The sequence below is a fragment of the Brassica napus genome, chromosome C2, assembly GCF_020379485.1.
Source record: "Brassica napus cultivar Da-Ae chromosome C2, Da-Ae, whole genome shotgun sequence".
Classification (NCBI taxonomy): Eukaryota; Viridiplantae; Streptophyta; class Magnoliopsida; order Brassicales; family Brassicaceae; genus Brassica; species Brassica napus.
In genome coordinates this window covers 9,842,651-9,865,007 of record NC_063445.1, presented here as the reverse complement: position 1 = coordinate 9,865,007, position 22,357 = coordinate 9,842,651, and the positions used below count along the sequence as shown (strand labels likewise).

The 22,357-nt window shown below is 33.7% G+C and overlaps 1 protein-coding gene and 1 long non-coding RNA gene across 2 annotated transcripts; one reads left to right on the top strand and one right to left on the bottom strand.

The window, feature by feature from the left end:
• Positions 1-239: 239 nt before the first annotated feature.
• On the bottom strand, positions 240-967 carry LOC125581533. Its single transcript, XR_007319158.1, has 2 exons — positions 829-967; positions 240-690 (listed from the first exon to the last, which is right to left on the bottom strand). It is a non-coding gene; the product is annotated as an uncharacterized LOC125581533 (long non-coding RNA).
• Positions 968-10,156: 9,189 nt separating this feature from the next.
• LOC125582153 lies at positions 10,157-13,916 on the top strand. The gene is made up of 4 exons (XM_048748705.1): positions 10,157-10,865; positions 10,924-11,154; positions 11,228-12,915; positions 13,101-13,916. Exons 1-4 carry the CDS (start codon positions 10,157-10,159, stop codon positions 13,914-13,916), a joined length of 3,444 nt encoding a protein of 1,147 aa, XP_048604662.1.
• The last annotated feature ends 8,441 nt before the right edge of the window (positions 13,917-22,357 follow it).

Genomic DNA, 22,357 nt, shown 5'->3' with positions numbered 1-22,357 from the left:
GGTTTAGAGTGATCAAGACTAAACAAGCATTAAAAATACTCAACAAGCAAGTTCATACAAGGATCTAATACAATAACACCATAGATCTTCACTAAGTTACTCTAATCTCCCTAACCCATGAATTCTTAAGGAAACTACTCACTAATCTCCATGAAAACACTTAATCTCATAATAGATTGAAGCATATTCAAGTAGATACAACAGAGAATAAAGATAAACAAGGATTAAACAAGCAAAACGAAATTAAAACTCAAGAATAGATGATGAACAATGAAGAACAGCTCAAGAACAAATGTTTTCTCTCAAACTCTCAAAATACAAAATATGAAACTATAAAACTTTCACTCTCTACTCTTTGTTGTATTGTACTCTGTGTATTGTGTGTCTTCCTCCTTCCCCTTGCAGTCTCTTTTATAGCCTAAGTAAAGGAGGATGACAACACATCCATCATGTGAAAGCATAAAGCATAAAACACACTCATAAAAGTTATTCTCCACTTTCTTCCATTATAGAACACCTTTTGCCCCTTCATATGGCCAAAGTAGTCTTGCCTCTTCAGAAAAGGTAGAGAAAGTTAGGCCAAAAGAGCCACCAAACTCATGATAGACAACCCATCCCCCATGTTGCAAGCTTTAAAGAGATAAAACTCACTCATTAAAGTTTTCTCCACTTTCTCCATGTTGCACACACCTTTAGAATACCAAAAATAAGAAGAATAATGAATAGTAATGAGTTTTATAGGTTTTAAGTGAATAAAAATGAGTCTAAAGGCTTAAAATTCGAAGGCTATTGTTGATGTTGCTAGGGTGACCGCTAGGAATGTCATACTGATATGTGTGTAGTATTTTGATCATAAATCCCTCAATACAGCTCCAAACGACTTGAAACCACCTCCATTGTAAAGCTAACTCAATTTACCATGTCTTCCCAAAAGACGAGTTTCAAAAGATATCTTTAAGACCTTCATCCATGCTTTTCTTTCACACGTTCGGTTCAAGACTCCTCGAAAGCTCCTTTTGTGCTCTAATCACCTCCAAAACTCCAAACAATTCATCCAACACCTACAAGATGCAAATGTACATGCAATAGACTCTAAATGAAAATAAATGTAAGGTTAATGCATGAATATATATGAAAAAACTATGCAAAATCACAACACATCAATCCCACACCTGTGACAAATTGATTTGGTCGAGTAAGACGGCTTGGATATACCGCCTCGACCGCGGCCAAAATTGGCTCTTCCACGGCCATAGTTGGAACCACGACCACAGTTATTATGGTTTCCATATCCATGGCCATATGTATAATTGTCACGGCCACCACGTCCCTTGTACCCTCCACGGCCTCTGCCGTGTGTTCTCTCTCATTATAGACGTGGTTGCTTTCTTTGGGATCTTTCATTTCAAGTTCAGCTTTGTGAGCTTCTGGTAATGGTGCTGAACCTGGAGGTCTCATCTCACTGTTCTTCATCAGGAGTTCATTATTAGACTCGGCCAGAAGTAGGCACGAGATCAGATTAGTATATGTGGCGAATCCTCTCTCTCTATACTGCTGTTGCAGCAACACATTCGTTGAATGGAATGTAGAGAAGGTCTTATCAAGTAACTCTTTCTCGGTTACTTCTTCACCACACAGTCTCATCATTGAAACTATTTTGAACAATACAGAATTGTATTCATCCACGGACTTATAGTCCATGAATCTGAGATTCTTCCACTCATATCTAGCCTTTGGAAGTAGCACTATTTTCTGGTGATCATATCTACGCTGTAAAGCGGTCCAAAGGTCTAGTGGATTTTCCATTGTCAGGTACTGATCCTTTAAACCTTCAATGAGATGATGGCGTATAATACTAATCGTCTTATAACGATTCTTATCATTCTCATTGTTGTCCTCGATGATAGTATCACCGAGTCCCTTTGGCCTCAGGTTGATCTTTGTATCTAGCGTCCACTGTAAATAGTTATCTCCAGAGAGATTAAGGGCTGCGTAGTCTAGATTTGAGATTTTCGACATCTGGATCACATTGTCATTTAAAATTCAGATTCACAATGTAATCATTCGACCTTAAGACATTCAAAAGAAATCGGCTACAAGCATGCCTTATGCGGCCATATAATCAAAACAATAGGATCGGCTATATGAAATCAATTTGACCATGGTGCGAACAATCCTAATTTATGATTCTACATGTGACAGAGAGATTAAAGCCACACGGCCATATACTTTTATCAATGTAATCAAATTCGAATTCGTATGTTCTATATGCTGGTCGATTTAAACAAGACGAATGCAATTCAATTCAGATTTAGATGTAATGCAAACAACCTTAGCAATTCGATTTCTATTGGATTCAATTTATAAATTTAGGGTTTCAATTTAAACAATACAGGCTGCTGGTTTAATCAATATGATTTCAAGGTTTCAAGGCCTTTAGGATTTAAATTCGAGATTAGATTATTCAATCAATCTATCAATCCTAAAACCTCAGATCATTAAACATTCAATCAAGATTAATTAAAATCGGATTCAATCTTTTAGGTTTAGGGTTTCGATTCCAAAATTAGGGTTTCTTAAATTCAGATCAGAAACAATCAATAACATCAATCAATATGTTCTAAGGAATCGATTTCTATTACTAGTTATGAGATTGTCGATTTTTAGGTTATATGTTTTAGGGTTTTGATCAAGAACATGAGATTCCATAATAATGGATTGGGGGTTTTAGGTTTGATCATTATGTTCTCAGATTTAGTCTGTACCTTTGTTTTGTAGGTCTGAACCGGACCACCAAAGATAAAAGACGAGCTGAGACGGACGGACGCGGAACGGCTCCTATCGGGTCGCGGTGCCGAGGATGATCGCAAGCTGTTGCTTGTCGTAGATGGGGTTGCATCTGGATGGGATCGTGATCTGAACTGGATGCAAGCTGAGCTGGGGCTGAGGTCGTTGGACACGAACAGGGAACGTCTGAAGCTGAGCTTGATCAGAGTTGAGACGAGACGGAGGTCGTCTAGGATCGTCGCCGCCGGCTTAGAGTTTTAGGGTTTTTAGGTTTCGATTTTGTATCAAGGTTTTGGAGTCTATCGTGCTGATAACGTGTTGTAAAAAAAATGGAGAATTCTTCTATCTTATTAATATAAGGTTCCTTTATATAGGAATTACAAAGTATAAGAAAAAAAAAAGAGTACAAAACCTAATCCATCAGAAAATAGGAAAACTATTAAAACATAGAAAAGGAAAACATCTATATCCTAAGTCGGCTAAGATTTTGGCCGACTCTCTCTTCTCCATTGGCCGCGGCTAGGCCTTGTCTTGGTTTTGGTTATGGGTCATCCACTTAATGATTTATAACACATGTGAGTTTTTTCTCTTCTTTGTCAAATCTATTGTTAGTTCCTTAATAATTTTAGTCCCTTATCATCTTCATGTCGAGTTTATATCTGGTTGTATACGTCTATGCCATTGAGGTTTTAAATTAATGTAAGCATTTGGTGTCTAAAAGAATCCAGATTATGAAAACATGAAAATCAAGAAGAATATGGAAATATCAATAAGAATATTAATATTAGAAAATATAACATTATCTCTGCAATATATTATTTCCATATTACTTTGGGAAGTTAGATTATTAACTCACTATATAATAAGTCTATGCGTATTTTACTTTATTCTTACGAGATCAATAATACCTTTTCCAATTTTTACTTATCAACTTCAACAAGTGGTTATACTTATAACCAAGTCGAGTACATTAATTTAGGGCGAATCAAGAACTCTTTTTCAATGGGTGCAAAAATTTGTGTAAATTTATACATCACTATGGATGTGTACATATAAAAATTGTAAAAGTTGTTAGGAAATATATTTTTGAATATCAGAAGATTAAATATCAGATAGTGCTTAGTCAAACATCAAAATATTGAAAATCATAGCATCATGAGCCAGTGAGCCACCCAGTTTGTGGCTAACTTTGCTGCATTTTCTAAGTAAGAATGACAAGGATAAGGATATTATATATTGTCGGAAGTGTTGTAATACAAGCCGCGCTTCAGAACTGTTGAAGTCACGACTAGAAAACAACCTTGTGTTATCCTTTGCGGATGCAAATGATAGGCCAACGCATGCCTGCGAAAAAGTAACATGCTGAAATCCCCAAAAATATGGGTCTACGTTTTGCAGCATTAATTTCTAATGCGAAGATTTTCATGATTGTGTGTGTTGTACTTATCTACATAATTTTTTAGAATATTTTGGAATAGTGGATTTTAACATCCAAACACTGTATGTGAAATTGTTGTAAATGTAAACAAGCGAACAAACCAAAAAAAAAGTGGACGTTGAACGTTAGAATTAAAATTCTTATCATTTATGTTTCTGTGAAAATTAAAAAAAAAAAAAACATCAGGAAAGGAATATAATTTCCATTTCTCAGTTTTAAGAAGTTGCCAACTGTCGATTGGAATTTTACCACGTCAGCATGGTTAAGTTTTACCAGTTTAGTCTGGATAGATAACTTCAAAAAACTAATATTTCAGTCTCATTTTATATATAATTTCTTAAATGGCATATATATCTAATTATAAACTTAAGCAAAAATATATTTAAATTTTTTTAATACAAAATACACTAATAGCTATACCAAAAATTTATGATAGATCAATAAATTCAAAATTTCATCAAAAAACTACTGATTTTTTTTTTTTACAAATTTGAGCTGAATCAGAACAAAATAAATCATAATTGAATTAAAAGTGAAATTTTCAATCTATTATATTTAAAATTGAGTAATTAAGATTATATGAATCGTTAAATCAGAATACCACTCTAGTTAAAATAAACTATATAATTATGTACTTTAAAAATAAATTTAAAATAAATAAAAAGTTAAAAAAGAAAATTAAATTATTAACCAAGTAATAAGTTTTATAAAGATGTATATCCTTGAAAAGTGCAGCGAGTGACTAGTTTGTAAATATGCATCGTCGCGTATGATGGATGTGTTAGCGGAAACCAGTGTTCAAAAATACGCCCAACGCGACCGCATATTCAGTCAGTATACGCTATGCGGACACCTTTTTCCGCTAAAAGGTAAATATCATATAAATGAAGGTTTAGACTTTACAAGAACGAAAAGATCTACTATTTGTTACACTTTGGCAAAAAAGCTAAAAACAAAGTAGTAACCCGAATGAAGATGAGCCAGACTAGTTTCCACGTTCAGCGCATCCCCTTTTCCATGAGATTAAGGAAGCTATGCGGACACCTAACATAGCAAAATCATTATAAACGGCTTAATATGCGGTTTGTTAAAAACCGGATGTGTATACGGCGCATAGTCCGCACATACGATCATGTCTAGGCGTTTGTATTTCTTTTTCTTTAAAAAAAACGGTTACATAATTAACTGAAGCTGAGTCAAAAATTGAAAAGCATAAAACTACTTAGTTTAGCGAAAGTTTCTATATTTTAAGTTGTTAACCCTAATTAACAATTCACGTTCAATGCTTTGTCATCTCTAGCTGCCAAAAAAACAAGTCCAAAGTATAATTAACCCGTAAAAAAATGCTATAAAGCCTCGAAACCCTCACTTTGCCACTTTATATTTCTCTATCTCTTATTTCGAAATTTTCAAACATGTACAGTGAAGAAAAAAAAAATGATAATTAGACTTTTAGTTTAGTTTATTTTCTTTACGTTTTAGTCATTATATCGATTTGAGAATAAGGACTTTTTTCTTCTTTATTTAGATTTAGAATTATTAAAATCTTAGACGTTAGTTATTTGATTTTAAGAATTTAGTACTGAAAACCTTATATTGTTTTAGTATTATTTTATTTTCATATTAGTCATCAACTAATTTTGTATATATATATATATATATATATATATATATATATATATATATATATATATATCCGCCTAGACCCTGTTTTAGGCATTCGCGTATACAGCTATGCACTAGGCGCTGCATCACCGCACAGAAAGCGAATAGCGTATTTTAGAACATTGGCGAAAACTAATGGAACGACGGAGCAGCTAAATGATTTCGTGATCACACAAATATAATCGTGGTTACTTTGATTCGCGCATTTGCACAAGTATCTTAATTTGTAATTGATTGCATTATAATTATTTTTATTTTTATCGACAATCTATAAATGTTTGTATATGTACTGGTTGCTCACGTTATGGTTAGAGGTTAAATGAATCAAACTAATATGTATATAAAAATTTTCTTATTTGATCATTTTTACTAAAAAACTTTGTAAATAAATCTGAAGTATTTAACATACAAAATAGTTCTTGAACAAGAAGAAGTGCTTTGGTTCCAGAGATCGCGGGAGAAGTGGTGTGTGCACGGAGATAGAAATACCAAGTTCTTCCAAATGTCGACAATCATTAGAGAACGCAGAATCGAGTTGAGATGCTTAAAAAGGATGAAAATCAGTGGGTATCAGACGCACAAAAAATTGAGAAGTTAGCGGTTGACTATTTAAAAAAAAACTATATTCTCTGGAGGATGTGGACACAGCACACAAATGCTAGCGGAGAGGAGATTTGTGAGGCTTACAAGACAGGATCATATGAATCTTAACAAAACCTTTTCTGCGGAAGAAGTAGAAAAGGTGGTGAGAGATACGGGCAGTTTTAAGGCGCCGGGTCTAGACGGGTTCCAACCAGTCTTATACCAAAGGTGCTGGGAGACAGTAGGTGCCTCAGTGATCAAGTTTGTCCTTCTTTTCTTTGAGATGGGGAAGTTACCGGAGAACACAAATGATGCCCTCGTGGTGCTAATTCTGAAAGTGATAAAACCAGAGTACATTACTCAGTTTCGTCCGATAAGTCTCTACAACGTGTTGTTTAAAACCATCACGAAAGCCATGGTAGGGAGACTGAAGGGTATTATGAATAAACTGATTGGTCATGTTCAGTCTAGTTTCATCCCGGGAAGATTAAGTGCGGATAATATTGTGGTAGTCCAGGAAGTTGTACATTCGATGAAAAGAAAGAAGGGACGCACGGGTTGGATTCTCCTAAAACTGGATTTGGAGAAAGCTTATGATAGGCTGCGTTGGGACTTTCTGGAAGACACACTAAGGGCCGCTGGTTTTTCTGAGACTTGGGTTGTAAGGATTATGGAATGCGTCTCTGGTCCATCAATGTGCATCTTGTGGAATGGGGAAAATCATATTCGTATTTGTTTAAATAGGATTGCGACAAGGGGACCCATTTTCCCCGTATTTGTTTGTTTTATGCATGGAGAGATTATGTTATTTGATTGAGGAATCAGTGGAGGATAAAAGATGGAAACTGATAAGACTGTCGAGAGGTGGTCCACAACTATCTCATATTTTTTTTACAGACGATCTAATCCTATTTGCGGAGGCATCTGTGACGCAAATTCGAGTGATCAGAAAAGTGTTAGAGAAGTTTTGTAAAGCCTCGGGTCAGAAAGTAAGCCTCTAGAAATCGAATATATTCTTCTCTAGCAATGTCCCTAGAGAACGAGGAGAGAGAATAAGCAGAGAGAGTGGTATTGCATCAACAAGGGAGCTGAAAAAATACTTGGGGATGCCGATACTACAGAAGAGGATAAATAAAGATACTTTTGGGGAGGTACTGGAGAAAGTGGCCTCACGGTTATCATGATGGAAGAAACAAACATTAAGCCTCGCATGAAGGGTAACAATGACAAAGGCGGTCCTATCATCAATTCCGGTGCACTCGATGGGCACGATAAGTATGCATGCATGTACCCTGGAGAAGCTGGATAGTCTAGCGAGAAGCTTTGTGTGGGGAAGTGGACAACACTTAGTCTCTTGGGACAAGATATGTAAACCGAAGGCTGATGAGGGTCTTGGGATTAGGGTGCCGAGAGATTTGAATAAGGCTCTGATAGCTAAAGTGGGATGGCGTTTGTTACAGGATACCGAGAGCTTATGGGCCCGGGTTTTACGTAGTAAGTACGCTGTGGGTGATATTCATGACACATCTTGGATGGTAGCGAGCAGGTCTGGCTCTTCAACGTGGAGAAGTGTGGCAATGGGGATAAGAGAAGTGGTAATTGCGGGACACAACTGGATTGTTGGTAATAGGAGACGCATCAGGTTCTGGATAGATAGATGGGTATCAGGTCAGCCACTCATGACGGATGCGATCGCAGGGCTCCCATAAGGTTATGAAGATATAACAGTTAGAGATATGTGGGGGGAAGGTGGAGGCTGGGACCTTAATAGAATTGCCCCTTTCGTAACAGCTGAGAAAAGACTAGAGCTTATGGCAGTAGTGGTGGATATTGTTACTGGAGCACAAGACCGCTTGGCATGGGGTCAAAATCCAAATGGGCAGTTTACAGTAAAGTCCGCGTATGCTTTGATCACACGAGATGACAATCCAAGACCGTATATAGGGACATTTTTTCGATGTATGTGGCGTGTGGTAGCACCTGAGAGAGTACAAATGTTCCTCTGGCTAGTGGGAAATCAAACAATCATGACGAATGTAGAGAGATATAGACAGCACCTGAGTGGGACTGATATGTGCCAGGTCTGCAGAGGAGGGATTGAAACTATATTACATGTGCTTCGTGATTGCCATGCGATGAAAGGTATATGGGAGAGATTTGTTCCGACGACGAGAAGGGAGGATTTTTTCTCAATGTCGTTGTTGGAATGGTTATATAAGAACCTATGTGATAAGGGTGCAGGAGGTGGCATCCCGTGGGCTACAACATTCGCATTAGCTGTGTGGTGTGGGCGGAAGTGGAGATGTGGAAATGTGTTTGGTGATAATCGGCTGTGGAGAGATAAAGTCAAATTCTTACGTGATTTGGCCAAAGAAGTGATATCAGCAAACAAAGCAGAAAATGTACACTTAAAGGGGAAGCATATGGTTGAGATAATGGTGGGATGGACGACACCTCGAGTTAGGTGGATGAAACTTAACACGGATGGGGCATCACATGGGAACCCGGGGCTGGCTGATGCAGGGGGAGTAATGCGGAATGGAAAAGGTGAGTGGTGTGGTGGTTTTGCGCTAAATATAGGAAGATGTACAACACCTTTGGCGGAGCTCTGGGGTGCGTATTATGGTCTAGTGATTGCTTGGAAGAAAGGGGTTAGAAGGCTGGAGGTAGAGGTAGATTCTATGATGGTGGTGGAATTTCTCATGACAGGGGTTGGGGATACTCATCCGCTGTCCATCCTGGTACGCTTGTGCCATGGCTTCTTGATAAGGGACTGGTTGCTCTGAATTGTTCATATGTATAGGGAAACAAACCGCTTAACTGATGGTTTGGCTATAGCTCACGACAACTGATTCTATAGATTAGTAAAAGAAGTAATATATGACAAGCAATTAAAGATAACGATCATATTTAAGATCAATGAGAAAATGTATTTTAATACTTCCATTTTCAATATCTTCAACTTGTAAAGCTTAGGAAATTATCACCAAATAAAGTTCAGAATGTATTAGAAAGTTTTTTATTGGTAAAAATGTATTATAAAGTTGTCGCATATAATAGACATTTTGTATGTATGGTATGTTGGTCGATATTGACCAGATACTTGGAATGTAGATTCTTTTTATATCACGCCATTTTTTTTATAAGTAAGTTGTGTTCACGAAGTATGTGACTTTTTTTGCATGAGAACTGAATTTGAATACCTCACACATAATTTCAAACATTTCTTATAAGTCAAATTTTGTTATGGACATACGATATATGGCAATTCTTTCGAATAACTATTTTTAAGTTTTTATCACAAAATAGCACTCAAGAAAAAAAAAATCAAAATGACCTCTTTTTATTTTAAAATTTTTTATTTTTATTTTTTTTTAATGTGAAACCATATACCCAAAACCCCACCCCTTAACTCTGAATCATAAGTTTAGATTAGTTAACCCTAATGTAAAAATGTATTTTTATACTTTAATAAAACTTATTTTGGTCGTTTTCTTCATTGAGTGTTATTTTTGTGAAAATAAACTAAAAATGGTTATCCTTAGAAATTTCTCTTAGAGAGGAGTATTATCAGCGTCAAACCGGATCATTGATACCCAAGTGAAGATTGGAGCATTACGATTTTTCATGTCATTCATTTATGGAGATCCAGTGAGACATAGGAGACGTGATGTGTGGGAGGTAATGAGAGACATCAGCCTGACCAGAGTTGGTGGGTGGTTTCTAATAGGTGACTTTAATGAATTGTTGAACAATGGAGAAAAGCTAGGAGGGCCAGCACGAGAGGAGAGCTTTTTCTTTGAGTTTCGGGCAATGCAGAGAGATTGCAGACTCAAAGAACCGCCAAGCTTTGGAGATCCATTCTCATGGGCTGGAGTTAGAGAGATTTTTACTAATGGAGTTAAGGAGAAGGTATGGGTGCAGTGTCGTTTGGACAGGGCGTTCGGTAACGCCGAGTGGTTCAGGCTATTTCCAGGAACACATATTAAGTACTTGGAAAGGACAGGATCAGATCATATGCCGGTTCTGGCAAGCTTGGTACCAGCACAAACAAGGCGAAAAGGTAGATTCACTTTTGACGAGAGATGGTGCACTAAGCCGGAAGTAATGGAAGTGGTACGTAAGGGCTGGAATCTGAATACTGGTGGAAATGGTGGTACTGTGACAGAAAGAATTCAAACGTGTCGGAAAGAACTCTCGAAGTGGAAGAAGTCTGTGAATGTGAACTCCAATGAGCAAATTAAGAAGTTGACGCAGACTCTAGAGGCAGAGAGTCAGAAACAATACCCAGACTTGCAACTTTTAGCGGCCACACGTATGGAGCTGGAGAAAACATACAAGGAAGAAGAAGCCTTTTGGAAGCAGAAGTGCAAAAACTCGTGGCTGCAAGTAGGTGATAAGAACACAATTGTGTTTCATGGATGGGTGGAGAAGAGAAGAATGAAAAACAGGATTCAATCACTCATCGGGAATTGAACATCATGATGAAGAGCGGAAGGCAGAGATAGCGGTTCAGTATTTCCAAGATCTCTTCCACTTTGGAGGCTCGCAAAATGCTGAAGTATTGCTGGAGGGAATGCAAATGAGAGTCTCTGACAGAATGAATGTTAGTCTAACGAAGCCGGTGACAGACGCAGAGATTAAACGTGCAGTGAAAGCTATCAAAAGCGATAGTGCACCTGGCATTGATGGAATGACCGACCATTTCTTTCAGAAATATTGGTTCAGAAATATTGGTCTGTCACGGGGGAACAGGTAACAAAGGAGGTGAAGGAATTCTTGTTTCTGGGGTTATTCCTACAGACTGGAACCACACGCAACTCTGCTTGTTGCCTAAGGTACCTAACGCAAATCAAATGAATGACTTCAGACCGATCAGTCTTTGCTCGGTGATATACAAGGTAATATCCAAAGTTCTAAGTAACAGACTTAAAACGATCCTGCCAAGGATTGTGTCGCAGACACAAGGTGCTTTTGTAGCGGGGCATCTGATATCGGATAATCTCCTCATAGCTCATGAGATGATCCATGGTCTCAAAACAAATCCAAACTGTCGAGGAGACTTCATTGCCATAAAGACAGACATGTCTAAAGCTTACGACAGAGTGGAGTGGGATTTCTTGGAGATTTTATTTCTTAAAATGGGGTTTGACAGAAGTTGGATTGATTGGGTGATGAGTTGTATCAGATCAGTCTCGTATACGGTCTTGATGAACGGTGAATCTTTTGGTCATATAAAACCGGAGAGAGGAATTAGGCAAGGAGATCTGCTCTCACCGTTCTTGTTTATCCTATGTGATGAGGCCCTGGTGCACGTGATGAATAAAGCAGAGCAGAACGGTCTTCTTACTGGCATGAGGCTTACAAGGAACTGTCCTTCGGTCCAACAATTATTATTTGCAGATGACAGCCAATTCCTATGCAAAGCCAGCTTGAGTGAGTGCACGGAGTTCCTGAAATGTCTGAAGCTGTGTGCAGATGCGTCTGGACAAGTTATAAACTTTCAGAAGTCAGCGGTTATCTTTGGAGCTGATATTGATCCGGTGATGAAAACGCTGTTGGCTGAGATTCTACACATTGATAATGAAGGAGGAGATGGAAAATATCTGGGATTACCGGAGTGTTTTAGCGGCTCCAAACAGAAGCTACTTGCATTCATTGGTGAGAAAATTAACAAGAGGCTACGAGGTTGGTTTGCCAAAAAGCTTTCCCATGGCAGAAATGAGGTACTACTCAAGTTTATTGCTATGGCTCTTCCAGTTTATGTGATGGCATGCTTTCGATTGACTAAGCATCATTGTCAAAAGATAATGAGTGCAATGGCTAGTTTTTGGTGGGATGAAGATGGAGAGAAGAAGAAAATACATTGGGTTGCGTGGAAGAAAATATGTGTACCAAAGGACAAAGGAGGGTTGGGGTTCAGAGACATTGAGGATTTCAATCAGTCCTTATTAGCCAAACAAGCATTGAAACTGTATAATGAGCCTGATAGCTTGCTTTCGAAGGTGTACAAAGGACGATATTTTGCTTCATCAATGTTTCTAGAATGTGGAAAGGGATACAAACCATCTTATGTGTGGCGAAGTATTTTATTTGGCCGAGAACTCTTGAGGAAAGGGCTTATAAAATCCATTGGAAATGGGAAAGACATGTTTGTTTGGTCTGACAAATGGATAATTGATGATGCACCTCGTCGGCCAGTGAGTAGACAAATAGCCTTTGATGTGGCTCTACGAGTCTCGGACTTGATAGGAGAGGATGGGAAATGGAGGTTAGAGAGACTACATAACCTATTTCCACCTAATGAGGTGGAGAGGATTAAGAAGGTCATTATTGGAGACGTTGAAGACAGGGAGGTTTGGGCTTTCAACAAGACAGGGAGCTACACGGTCAAGAGTGGTTGTTGGCTCTTAGCAAAGATAAATGAGGAGCTGAGAGGACAGGCAATGCTTGACTTAAAAAAATATGGAAAGTTCCCACGCTTCCCAAAATACGTACGTTCTTATGGTGTGCGGCGTCAGGAGCACTTTCAGTAGCGGAATGCCTTACAGCTCACGGAATGCCGGTAGACCTGACGTGTAAACTGTGTAACCAAGGATCAGAGACAATTAAACATGTTTTGTTTCAGTGTACGAAGGCACAAGAGCTGTGGACAGAATTCGATGTGATTCCAAGTCAAAACGTTCAGAATGCTGACCTAGTTGAGCTGCTGAATGGGTGTCTTCACATCATGGAAGATTCGAATATGGAACTTGTTCGAAGAAGAGCGATTCCATGGATGCTTTGGACCATCTGGAAGAACATGAACAGTTTGTTGTATGCAGAAGTACAAGAGTCTACGCTGTTGTTAGCTCACATAGCTCTGGAGGAATCCACCTTATGGAATGAATTGAATAAAGTGGAGCAAGGAGGCAACCAATACTTGCACGATCTTGGAGCACCGGAGAAGTGGGCACCACCAGCTCTAGGGTTAGTGAAATTTAATATGCATGCAAACTGGAGAAACGATAGATATCTTACAGGAGGAGCATGGATCACAAGAGATCATAGAGGTGAGGTTGGAATGCACGCAAGGGATGCTCTGCTCCCATCACCTGATCGGTTATCAGCGGAGATGAACTACTTGCTTTGGGTTCTTAGGAGCTTGCGAGACTTGAGGTTAGAAGAGGTTAGTGTTGGTATTGATTCCCAAAGGCTAGTGGAGGCAATTCAGAACCATATACGATGGCCAAGATATCGATGCTTACTTCGGCAAATTGCTACATTATGCTCGGAATTGGCAGTCATAGCTTTTGAAGTAGAATCAAGAGGCTCCAATAAGGTGGCAATAGAGATAGCAAAGAGTGTTCTGAGGGACGGGCGGTTACAGTCTTATCTTGCATTGGGTGGCCCGTCATGGCTACATGATCTCATTCAGACGGAGGTTACGTTCGTTAACTCTTAAACCCTTCCCTTAGGATGAGTTAATGTTGTCTTCTATTGTCTGTGATGTCTTTTCTAAGCGTTGGCCTTTGTTTCTTTATGTTTCAGTTTTGTGTTTCATCTTATAAACTAGAGCGTTGCTTCTTGCATTTGAGTTAAAAAAAAAAAAGAAAAAATTTCTCTAAGATATATATATATATACACATATATGGGTTATTGACTTATTGTATTTAGTTATTTACAGTTTCGTCAGCTAAGATTAACTATAAGGAAATTTCACATTAATTGGTATGTTGTTTTTGTGAATGAAACAACTTAATCTCTGAAGATTTATTCTTGGGTTCACCCCCTAGGGTGAACCTCTAGGTTCACCAACCAATAGGATTTCATTATTTCAAATTCGATATCTTTTAAAAAAGGAAACAAAATATTGTCAAATTATATTATTTTTGTAAATTAAAATGCATAAATAAATAAATAAAAAATAGTAGTAATTACAAAAAAAAATATTTTTAACGTCATCAGCAAAACATTAAACCATGAATCCTAATCCCTAAACCTTAAATCCGAAACCTTAAATTCTAAACCCTTGGGTAAACCCTAAACTCTAGGATAAATCTTAAACTTTAAATCAAAATCATTAAACACTAAAACACTCAAGGGTTTAGGGTTTAGGATTTAGGGTTTAGGGTTTAGATTTTTAGGGTTTAATGTTTTTATTTAGAGTTTAGGATTTATCCAATGGTTTAGGGTTTACCCAAGGGTTTAGGGTTTACCCAAGGGTTTAGAGTTTACCCAAGGGTTTAGGGTTTACCCAAGGGTTTAGGGTTTAGGGATTAGGATTTAGGGTTTAGTGTTTTGCTGACGACGTTAAAAAAAGTTTTTTTAATTCTTTTTTCTGTAACTATTATTTTATTTTTTTTTTTAAAAACATAATATAACTTGCCAATATTTTGTTTCTTTTTTAAAAAGATATCAAATTTGAAATAATGAAATCCTATTGGTTGGTGAACTTTAGGGGGTGAACCCAAGAATAACTCATATATATATAGGGATAGTTAACTTAGATGAGTGCATACTAAAGAGTTATTCGTGGGTTAACCTCCTAGGGTGAACCTCTAGATTCACCAGCCAATAAGATTTCATTATTTTAAATTCGATATCTTTTAAAAAAGAAAACAAAATATTATCAAGTTATATTATGTTTTTAAAAAAAAAAGTAAAAAAAAAAAATAGCAGCTACAGAAAAAAGAATTAAAAAAATATTTTTAACGTCGTCAGCAAAATACTAAACCCTAAATCCTAATCCCTAAACCCTAAACCCTAAATCCTAATCCCTAAATCCTAAACCCTTAGGTAAACGTAAATCTTTGGGTAAACCCTAAACCTTTGGATAAACTCTAAATCTTTGGGAATATATATCAGAAACACGTAAAAACAATGTATACCTACCAACTAGATCTTTTGCGTGTGAAGGTATTTTGAGAAATTAAAAGAACTAAAATAGTTTTGAGGGTTGACTCTATAAATCACATTTTACAACTTGACAAGTGGCTTCATGAGTCACATATTTGATTCATTTACTCTATTTTTGATTTGTATATCCACCTAATTTCCTCATCTTGACATTTTCTCTGTATTTTACAAAATGCCAAAATAAAATAAAGTTCAAAACATACCTCCCACTTTTAAACATGTCGCAAAAAGTCATACACTCCTACGTTTATGAAATATCATCTTTTTAATTTTTTTTACAGAATCCGCTAAAAACTAAATGATATCAAAAGCATTTTTATTTAAAATACATAAGTCTGGTCACTTTTTGGTTATTTCACTACATATATGATATATCTAGTCGTCTTCTCGTCCGTGGTGGCTGCATGAAAAAAACGATTTTCTCCAAATATAAAGTTTCTTCCGTTTATTTATAGCGGAGGAAGCAGAAAATTTTAGGGGGGTCACATTGATAATATATGTATTTTTCAGGGGTCAATAAGCTATATTCATCATATTAATTTCTTTTTAGAAAGACTTGTTCTTGGGTTTACCCCATAGGGTGAACCTAGAGGTTCTCCAACCAATAGAATTATGTTATTTCATATTCGATATCTTTTAAAAAAGGAAACAAAATATTGTCAAATTATATTATCTTTTTAAAATTAAAAGGTAAAAAGATAAATAGCAGCTACAGAAAAAAGAATTAAAAAAATATTTTAACGTCGTCGGCAAAATACTAAACCCTAAATCCTAATCCCTAAACCCTAAATCCTAATCGCTAAACCCTAAACCCTTTGGTAAACCTAAACCCTTGGGTAAACCCTAAACCCTTGGATAAACTCTAAACCCTTGGGTAAACCCTAAACCCTTGGATAAATCATAAACTCTAAATAAAAACACTAAACCCTAAAACTCTAAACCCTAAATCCTAAACCCTAAACCCTTGAGTGTTTTCGTGTTTAGTGATTTTGATTTAGAGTTTAAGATTTATCTTAGAGTTTAAGATTTATCCTAGAATTTAGGGTTTACCCAAGGGTTTAGGGTTTAGGATTTAGGGTTTAGGGATTAGGATTTAGGGTTTAATGTTTTGCTGACGACGTTAAAAATATTTTTTTTGTAATTATTACTATTTTTTATTTATTTCTTTTTACCTTTTAATTTTAAAAAGATAATATAATTTGACAATATTTTGTTTCCTTTTTTAAAAAATATCGAATATGAAATAACACAATCCTATTGGTTGGTGAACCTCTAGGTTCACCCTAGGGGGTGAACCCAAGAATAAGTCTAAAATTAATTCCAGAATGTGTATTACTCAAATCAGAAGGTTATTTTTGAAACATCGTAGCAACAATTTTGAATTATATATGTTCGCAAGAACATTTAACTTTTATTTTGTTTATCCTTTAATGTTCAACGTAAAACCCCTTTCGAAAAGTTGTTTGAGTGAATATATTTGATTTTAATGGATAAAAAAATTATGACACCGTATTAAAAAAACTAACCGATAACATCGGCGGCGTTTTTGCCGTTACAGAATCTTCCTGTCGGAATATGGCAAGGAAAGTCGATGCCGTTAGGTGGATAAATAGCTTTCCTTAAAGAAATTGGTAAGTAATTATTATTTCCTGCATCAGCCAGCGAATCTCCGAACACATATACTCCTGGAATTGAAGCCAACGTCACTGCTTCTAAACCGGGAATTGAATCGAATAGGAGTAAGCCAACGAAAATGAGGAACGGCGTGTTCGCCGGCATCTTTCTTTTCAGGTTCTGAGGCTTTTGTAGTATTACGAGAGATGCAAGACTTGATGTGCCTTATATAGAGAGATGAGGTATGTTTAGTTTTTTCTCTCTCCATTTTAGCAGTAATTTTTTTTATTAATTTATTATACGTATAATTTATTATTCTATTATAGTTACTGATTTCACAACACACAATTTTATATTTTTTTATGAAATTTCATATAGGATAGTTATACTTACGTTACTTTAAACCGTTTATGAAGATTAATCCCATGAGTATTCTATTGTCATATTAAAAATCTTTTTATAATGTACAAATATTAATGAATCCTCACTAAACTACTGAAATAAAATGTTTATAAAAAATTGGCTTCTAATTCTGTATGTAGTAAAACGTTTCTACATAGATATGTTTAATTTTTGTGACGAGTTTTGTTTTACAAATTAATAAAATATAAATAGGTTAGGTGGTCGCCATGTCGATCTTCCTCATCAATCAAGTATAAGATAGGCGATGCGCAACTAAAAGCAAGCTCATGAATTGGATACTCGTAAATCGTCTAAAATATCTTAAATAATTTCATTTGAAATATATGGATGAGTAACTTAACATTTGAAATATTCATCCATTATAATTTAATTGATATTGTTTTTTTAGTCACTCAAAACTGATATTCTCTCTACTAGAGTTTCTTTGATGATGATGCTCTGAAGATTCAATTATTCAGCAGTCGGCAAGCTGATCAGGTGAAAAAGTGATTAAATACTTCTATACCATTAACAAAAGACCATGGCATATAAATTAATGCCATAGGAGTCAAAACCTTCTATCAATATAATCGCAGATGATTAAAAAATAAATTAATGCAAACTATAGACCCATATTTTGGGGATTTCTGCATGTTACTATTTGAAAAAGATTCACTAACATATTACAGAATGACACCTAGTTATATTCTTTAAGGATTACAAGATATCTTACCTATTAAAACAAAAATTACTATTTTATGTAAGTTTTTTAAAGTTGAACTTTTTTTTAAAATTATTAAAATTATTTTGTAGTTACCTAATAATATTATTTTATTAGAAAAGAATCACTACTTTTATTTAATGTTGATAGGCTATAATAGGACCATTTAAATACTTAAAATGACATATTTGATTATTTGCATGAACCAATCAAATATATTACATTTCTAAAATTTCTTAACAATTAATAAGGATACTAGTAATAAATTAATTTTAAATATAAATTTGAACTTTATTTTTAGTTATAAAAAATATGTTGAAAAAATCCTACTAAGTTGTTAGATATTTCTTCTTAAATATGCATTAACTAATTTGTAATTAGTATATAATAATTCATATATTAATTTTAATTAAAATTTTATTATATAAGAAATTCATGCTATTTTATGGGTTTTCACCAAATTACCTCTTATATTAAAATATAAATATGAAAATATATTAAATTGGTAAATTAACCTTTTTTAGAATGCTTTCATTTAAATAAATTTAAAAGCTGGTAAACTATGTGATATTTTTATACAAAAGGTAAAATCATTAAGATATGTTAACTTCTTATATCTACAACTATACATTATATTTTTATTTATTTTGAAATTCACAACAATATATTATCTAAAATGATTATATACAAAATATAGTATATAACTAACTTTTAGTTCCTATATTATTTACAAAAAAAAATATTAGAAAATATGAAAATCTTACCAAAAATTCAAATATTTTTAATGAACTAATTTAGTAACAAAAAGTTCAAAAGTATTATAATTTTACAAACTCAAAAATATTTTTATAATTTTCCAAATTTTCTTGACCAAATATACAATTTTGAAAATAAATATTCCAAACTCAAAATGATAATATTCCAAATTATACAAAAGATAAAACCATAGATGTTAAAATATAATTTTGGAATGAAGCACGAAAAATCCAAATTATGTCATGAAAATAAAAGAAATTAATACCATAAGATCCAAAAAATATTTTATATCGATAAAATTTACTGAAATAATACGATAGATTCTACTATATATAAAATTTACTAAAATAATAAGGCTAGATTATTTAAACATAAAAATGTATGAGCTTATAAAATCTCGCAAAATACTAAAATGATAGATTATAGTACATTTTAAAAGAGTAACATGGAAATATAAATTATCCTAATCAAATATCCTTTATATAGTACAACTTAGGGGAATTATTGGGAGATGAATTCGTACAGAGTTTGTAAATTTTAAAACTTGATAAATTTTAAAAAGTATGTCGATTGTGAAAATTTATTAACATTGACTTATAAAATTTTATCATAACTTTTTTTTTAATTTGTGTTGATTTTCAGGAATTTGTATTACAACTTTTCTGTCATTCTTTTTGTAAATTAAATATAAAATTTCTTTTTCTAAATCATATAACATGATTATTTATTTTTTACGTTCAAATTAAAAATAATGATAATAGTGATATATACAAAATTGGACAATTCCTTTAAATAGTTTCTTTTAAGTTTTTGTTATAAAAAGAACACTCAAAGACAGAAAATGACCAAAAGATGTTTCATTAAAAAAGCAAAAGACTATTTTATCTTTTGCTTTATAGATATATAAATAATAAAATTATTAAAAAAATTTACGAATTATATGTTTTTAAATTCGAAATTTTTATAATTTTTTAAAAAAATATTTAATTTTTCAAAAAAAATTTCGAATTTTCTTTTTAAAGTTCAATAATGCTTTTTGAAACTATTTTATTTTTTTAATATATATAAATATAATTATATATTCAAAAATGATAAAAAATATAAAATAATTATATATTCAAAAATGTAAATGTATATAAAATGTATTAAATTATAGTTTTGGAAATATAATTTGGATTTAAAGTGCAGTTTATATTTGGTAAGTATAACTATTTTTTTCTAGTTTTTTATCACATGGATTTTGAAAATCACATGTATACCATATGATATTTTGAAATTTAAGTGTTATGAATAAAAATGGATAGAATTCATCTCGCAATAACACTAGATTTTTTTATAATTATAGAATCAATTGTAGCTAAACTTTTTGAATAACAAGAGATTTGAATGAATTTTAAAAATTCTTAAATCAATAACAATAAATTCTATTAAGATTTTTGAAATCCAAAACCAATAACAATAGAATCTCAAATTTTCAAAGTTCATGAAAAATCTCTTATTAATAACTTCCCCCCCCAAATAAATTTTAAAAAAATATTTTATGCAAACTGTAGAAATTAAAAAAAAATATTTAAAAAAGATTCTCTATTTAATTATTTCATATATATAATTTATTATACCGAAATAAAAAGTTTATTAGTAAGTAATAACAATTAATAACAAAGTAAAATATGTACAACAAATCACTATATATTAATAATGTCGAATAAAAACCATAAATAATAAGATTATAGAGTTCACAAAATATATAACACTAATACATAAATCGTAAATTCAAAGTTTTTGTGTTTATATTAAAATTATGCATTGATAAAATAAAAATTATCTGCATGGATATACACGTCAAACGCTAGTACAAACTTAAATCGAACTATATCTTTCAATAAATACATTATTTGTTGAAAGACGTCTTTTTACGTCATCTTTATTGAAAGATGTTAAACTGTTTAAAACTGGATGATGTATTCAGAGATGACTTATTCTTGGGTTCACCCCTTAGAGGTTCACCAACCAATAGGATTGTGTTATTTCATATTCGATATCTTTTAAAAAAGGAAACAAAATATTGTCAAATTATATTATTTTTTTAAAATTAAAAGGTAAAAAGAAATAAATAAAAAATAGTAATAATTACAAAAAAAATATTTTTAACGTCGTCAGCAAAACATTAAACCCTAAATCCTAATCCCTAAACCCTAAATCCTAAACCCTAAACCCTTGGGTAAACCCTAAATTCTAGGATAAATCTTAAACTCTAAGATAAATCTTAAACTCTAAATCAAAATCACTAAACACGAAAACACTCAAGGGTTTAGGGTTTAGGATTTAGGGTTTAGAGTTTTAGGGTTTAGTGTTTTTATTTAGAGTTTATGATTTATCCAAGGGTTTAGGGTTTACCCAAGGGTTTAGAGTTTATCCAAGGGTTTAGGGTTTACCCAAAGGTTTAGGTTTACCAAAGGGTTTAGGGTTTAGCGATTAGGATTTAGGGTTTAGGGATTAGGATTTAGGGTTTAGTATTTTGCTGACGACGTTAAAAATATTTTTTAATTCTTTTTTCTGTAGCTGCTATTTATCTTTTTACCTTTTAATTTTAAAAAGATAATATAATTTGACAATATTTTGTTTCCTTTTTTAAAAGATATCGAATATGAAATAACATAATCCTATTGGTTGGAGAACCTCTAGGTTCACCCTAGGGGGTAAACCCAAGAACAAGTCTTTCTAAAAAGAAATTAATATGATGAATATAGCTTATTGACCCCTGAAAAATACATATATTATCAATGTGACCCCCCTAAAATTTTCTGCTTCCTCCGCTATAAATAAACGGAAGAAACTTTATATTTGGAGAAAATCGTTTTTTTCATGCAGCCACCACGAACGAGAAGACGACTAGATATATCATATATGTAGTGAAATAACCAAAAAGTGACCAGACTTATGTATTTTAAATAAAAATGCTTTTGATATCATTTAGTTTTTAGCGGATTCTGTAAAAAAAAATTAAAAAGATGATATTTCATAAACGTAGGAGTGTATGACTTTTTGCGACATGTTTAAAAGTGGGAGGTATGTTTTGAACTTTATTTTATTTTGGCATTTTGTAAAATACAGAGAAAATGTCAAGATGAGGAAATTAGGTGGATATACAAATCAAAAATAGAGTAAATGAATCAAATATGTGACTCATGAAGCCACTTGTCAAGTTGTAAAATGTGATTTATAGAGTCAACCCTCAAAACTATTTTAGTTCTTTTAATTTCTCAAAATACCTTCACACGCAAAAGATCTAGTTGGTAGGTATACATTGTTTTTACGTGTTTCTGATATATATTCCCAAGGATTTAGAGTTTATCCAAGGGTTTAGGGTTTACCCAAAGATTTACGTTTACCTAAGGGTTTAGGATTTAGGGATTAGGATTTAGGGTTTAGGATTTAGGAATTAGGATTTAGGGTTTAGTATTTTGCTGACGACGTTAAAAATATTTTTTTTA

What these genes read in the sequence shown, in the direction of transcription:
- LOC125582153 (XM_048748705.1), top strand. Translation starts at nt 10,157, where the DNA reads ATGAGAGACATCAGCCTGACCAGAGTTGGTGGGTGGTTTCTAATAGGT. An exon ending in CAAAAGCGATAGTGCACCTG is followed by an intron (nt 11,155 to 11,227) that starts GCATTGATGGAA and finishes ACGGGGGAACAG; the next exon opens with GTAACAAAGGAGGTGAAGGA. An exon ending in ATGAGGAGCTGAGAGGACAG is followed by an intron (nt 12,916 to 13,100) that starts GCAATGCTTGAC and finishes GTTTTGTTTCAG; the next exon opens with TGTACGAAGGCACAAGAGCT.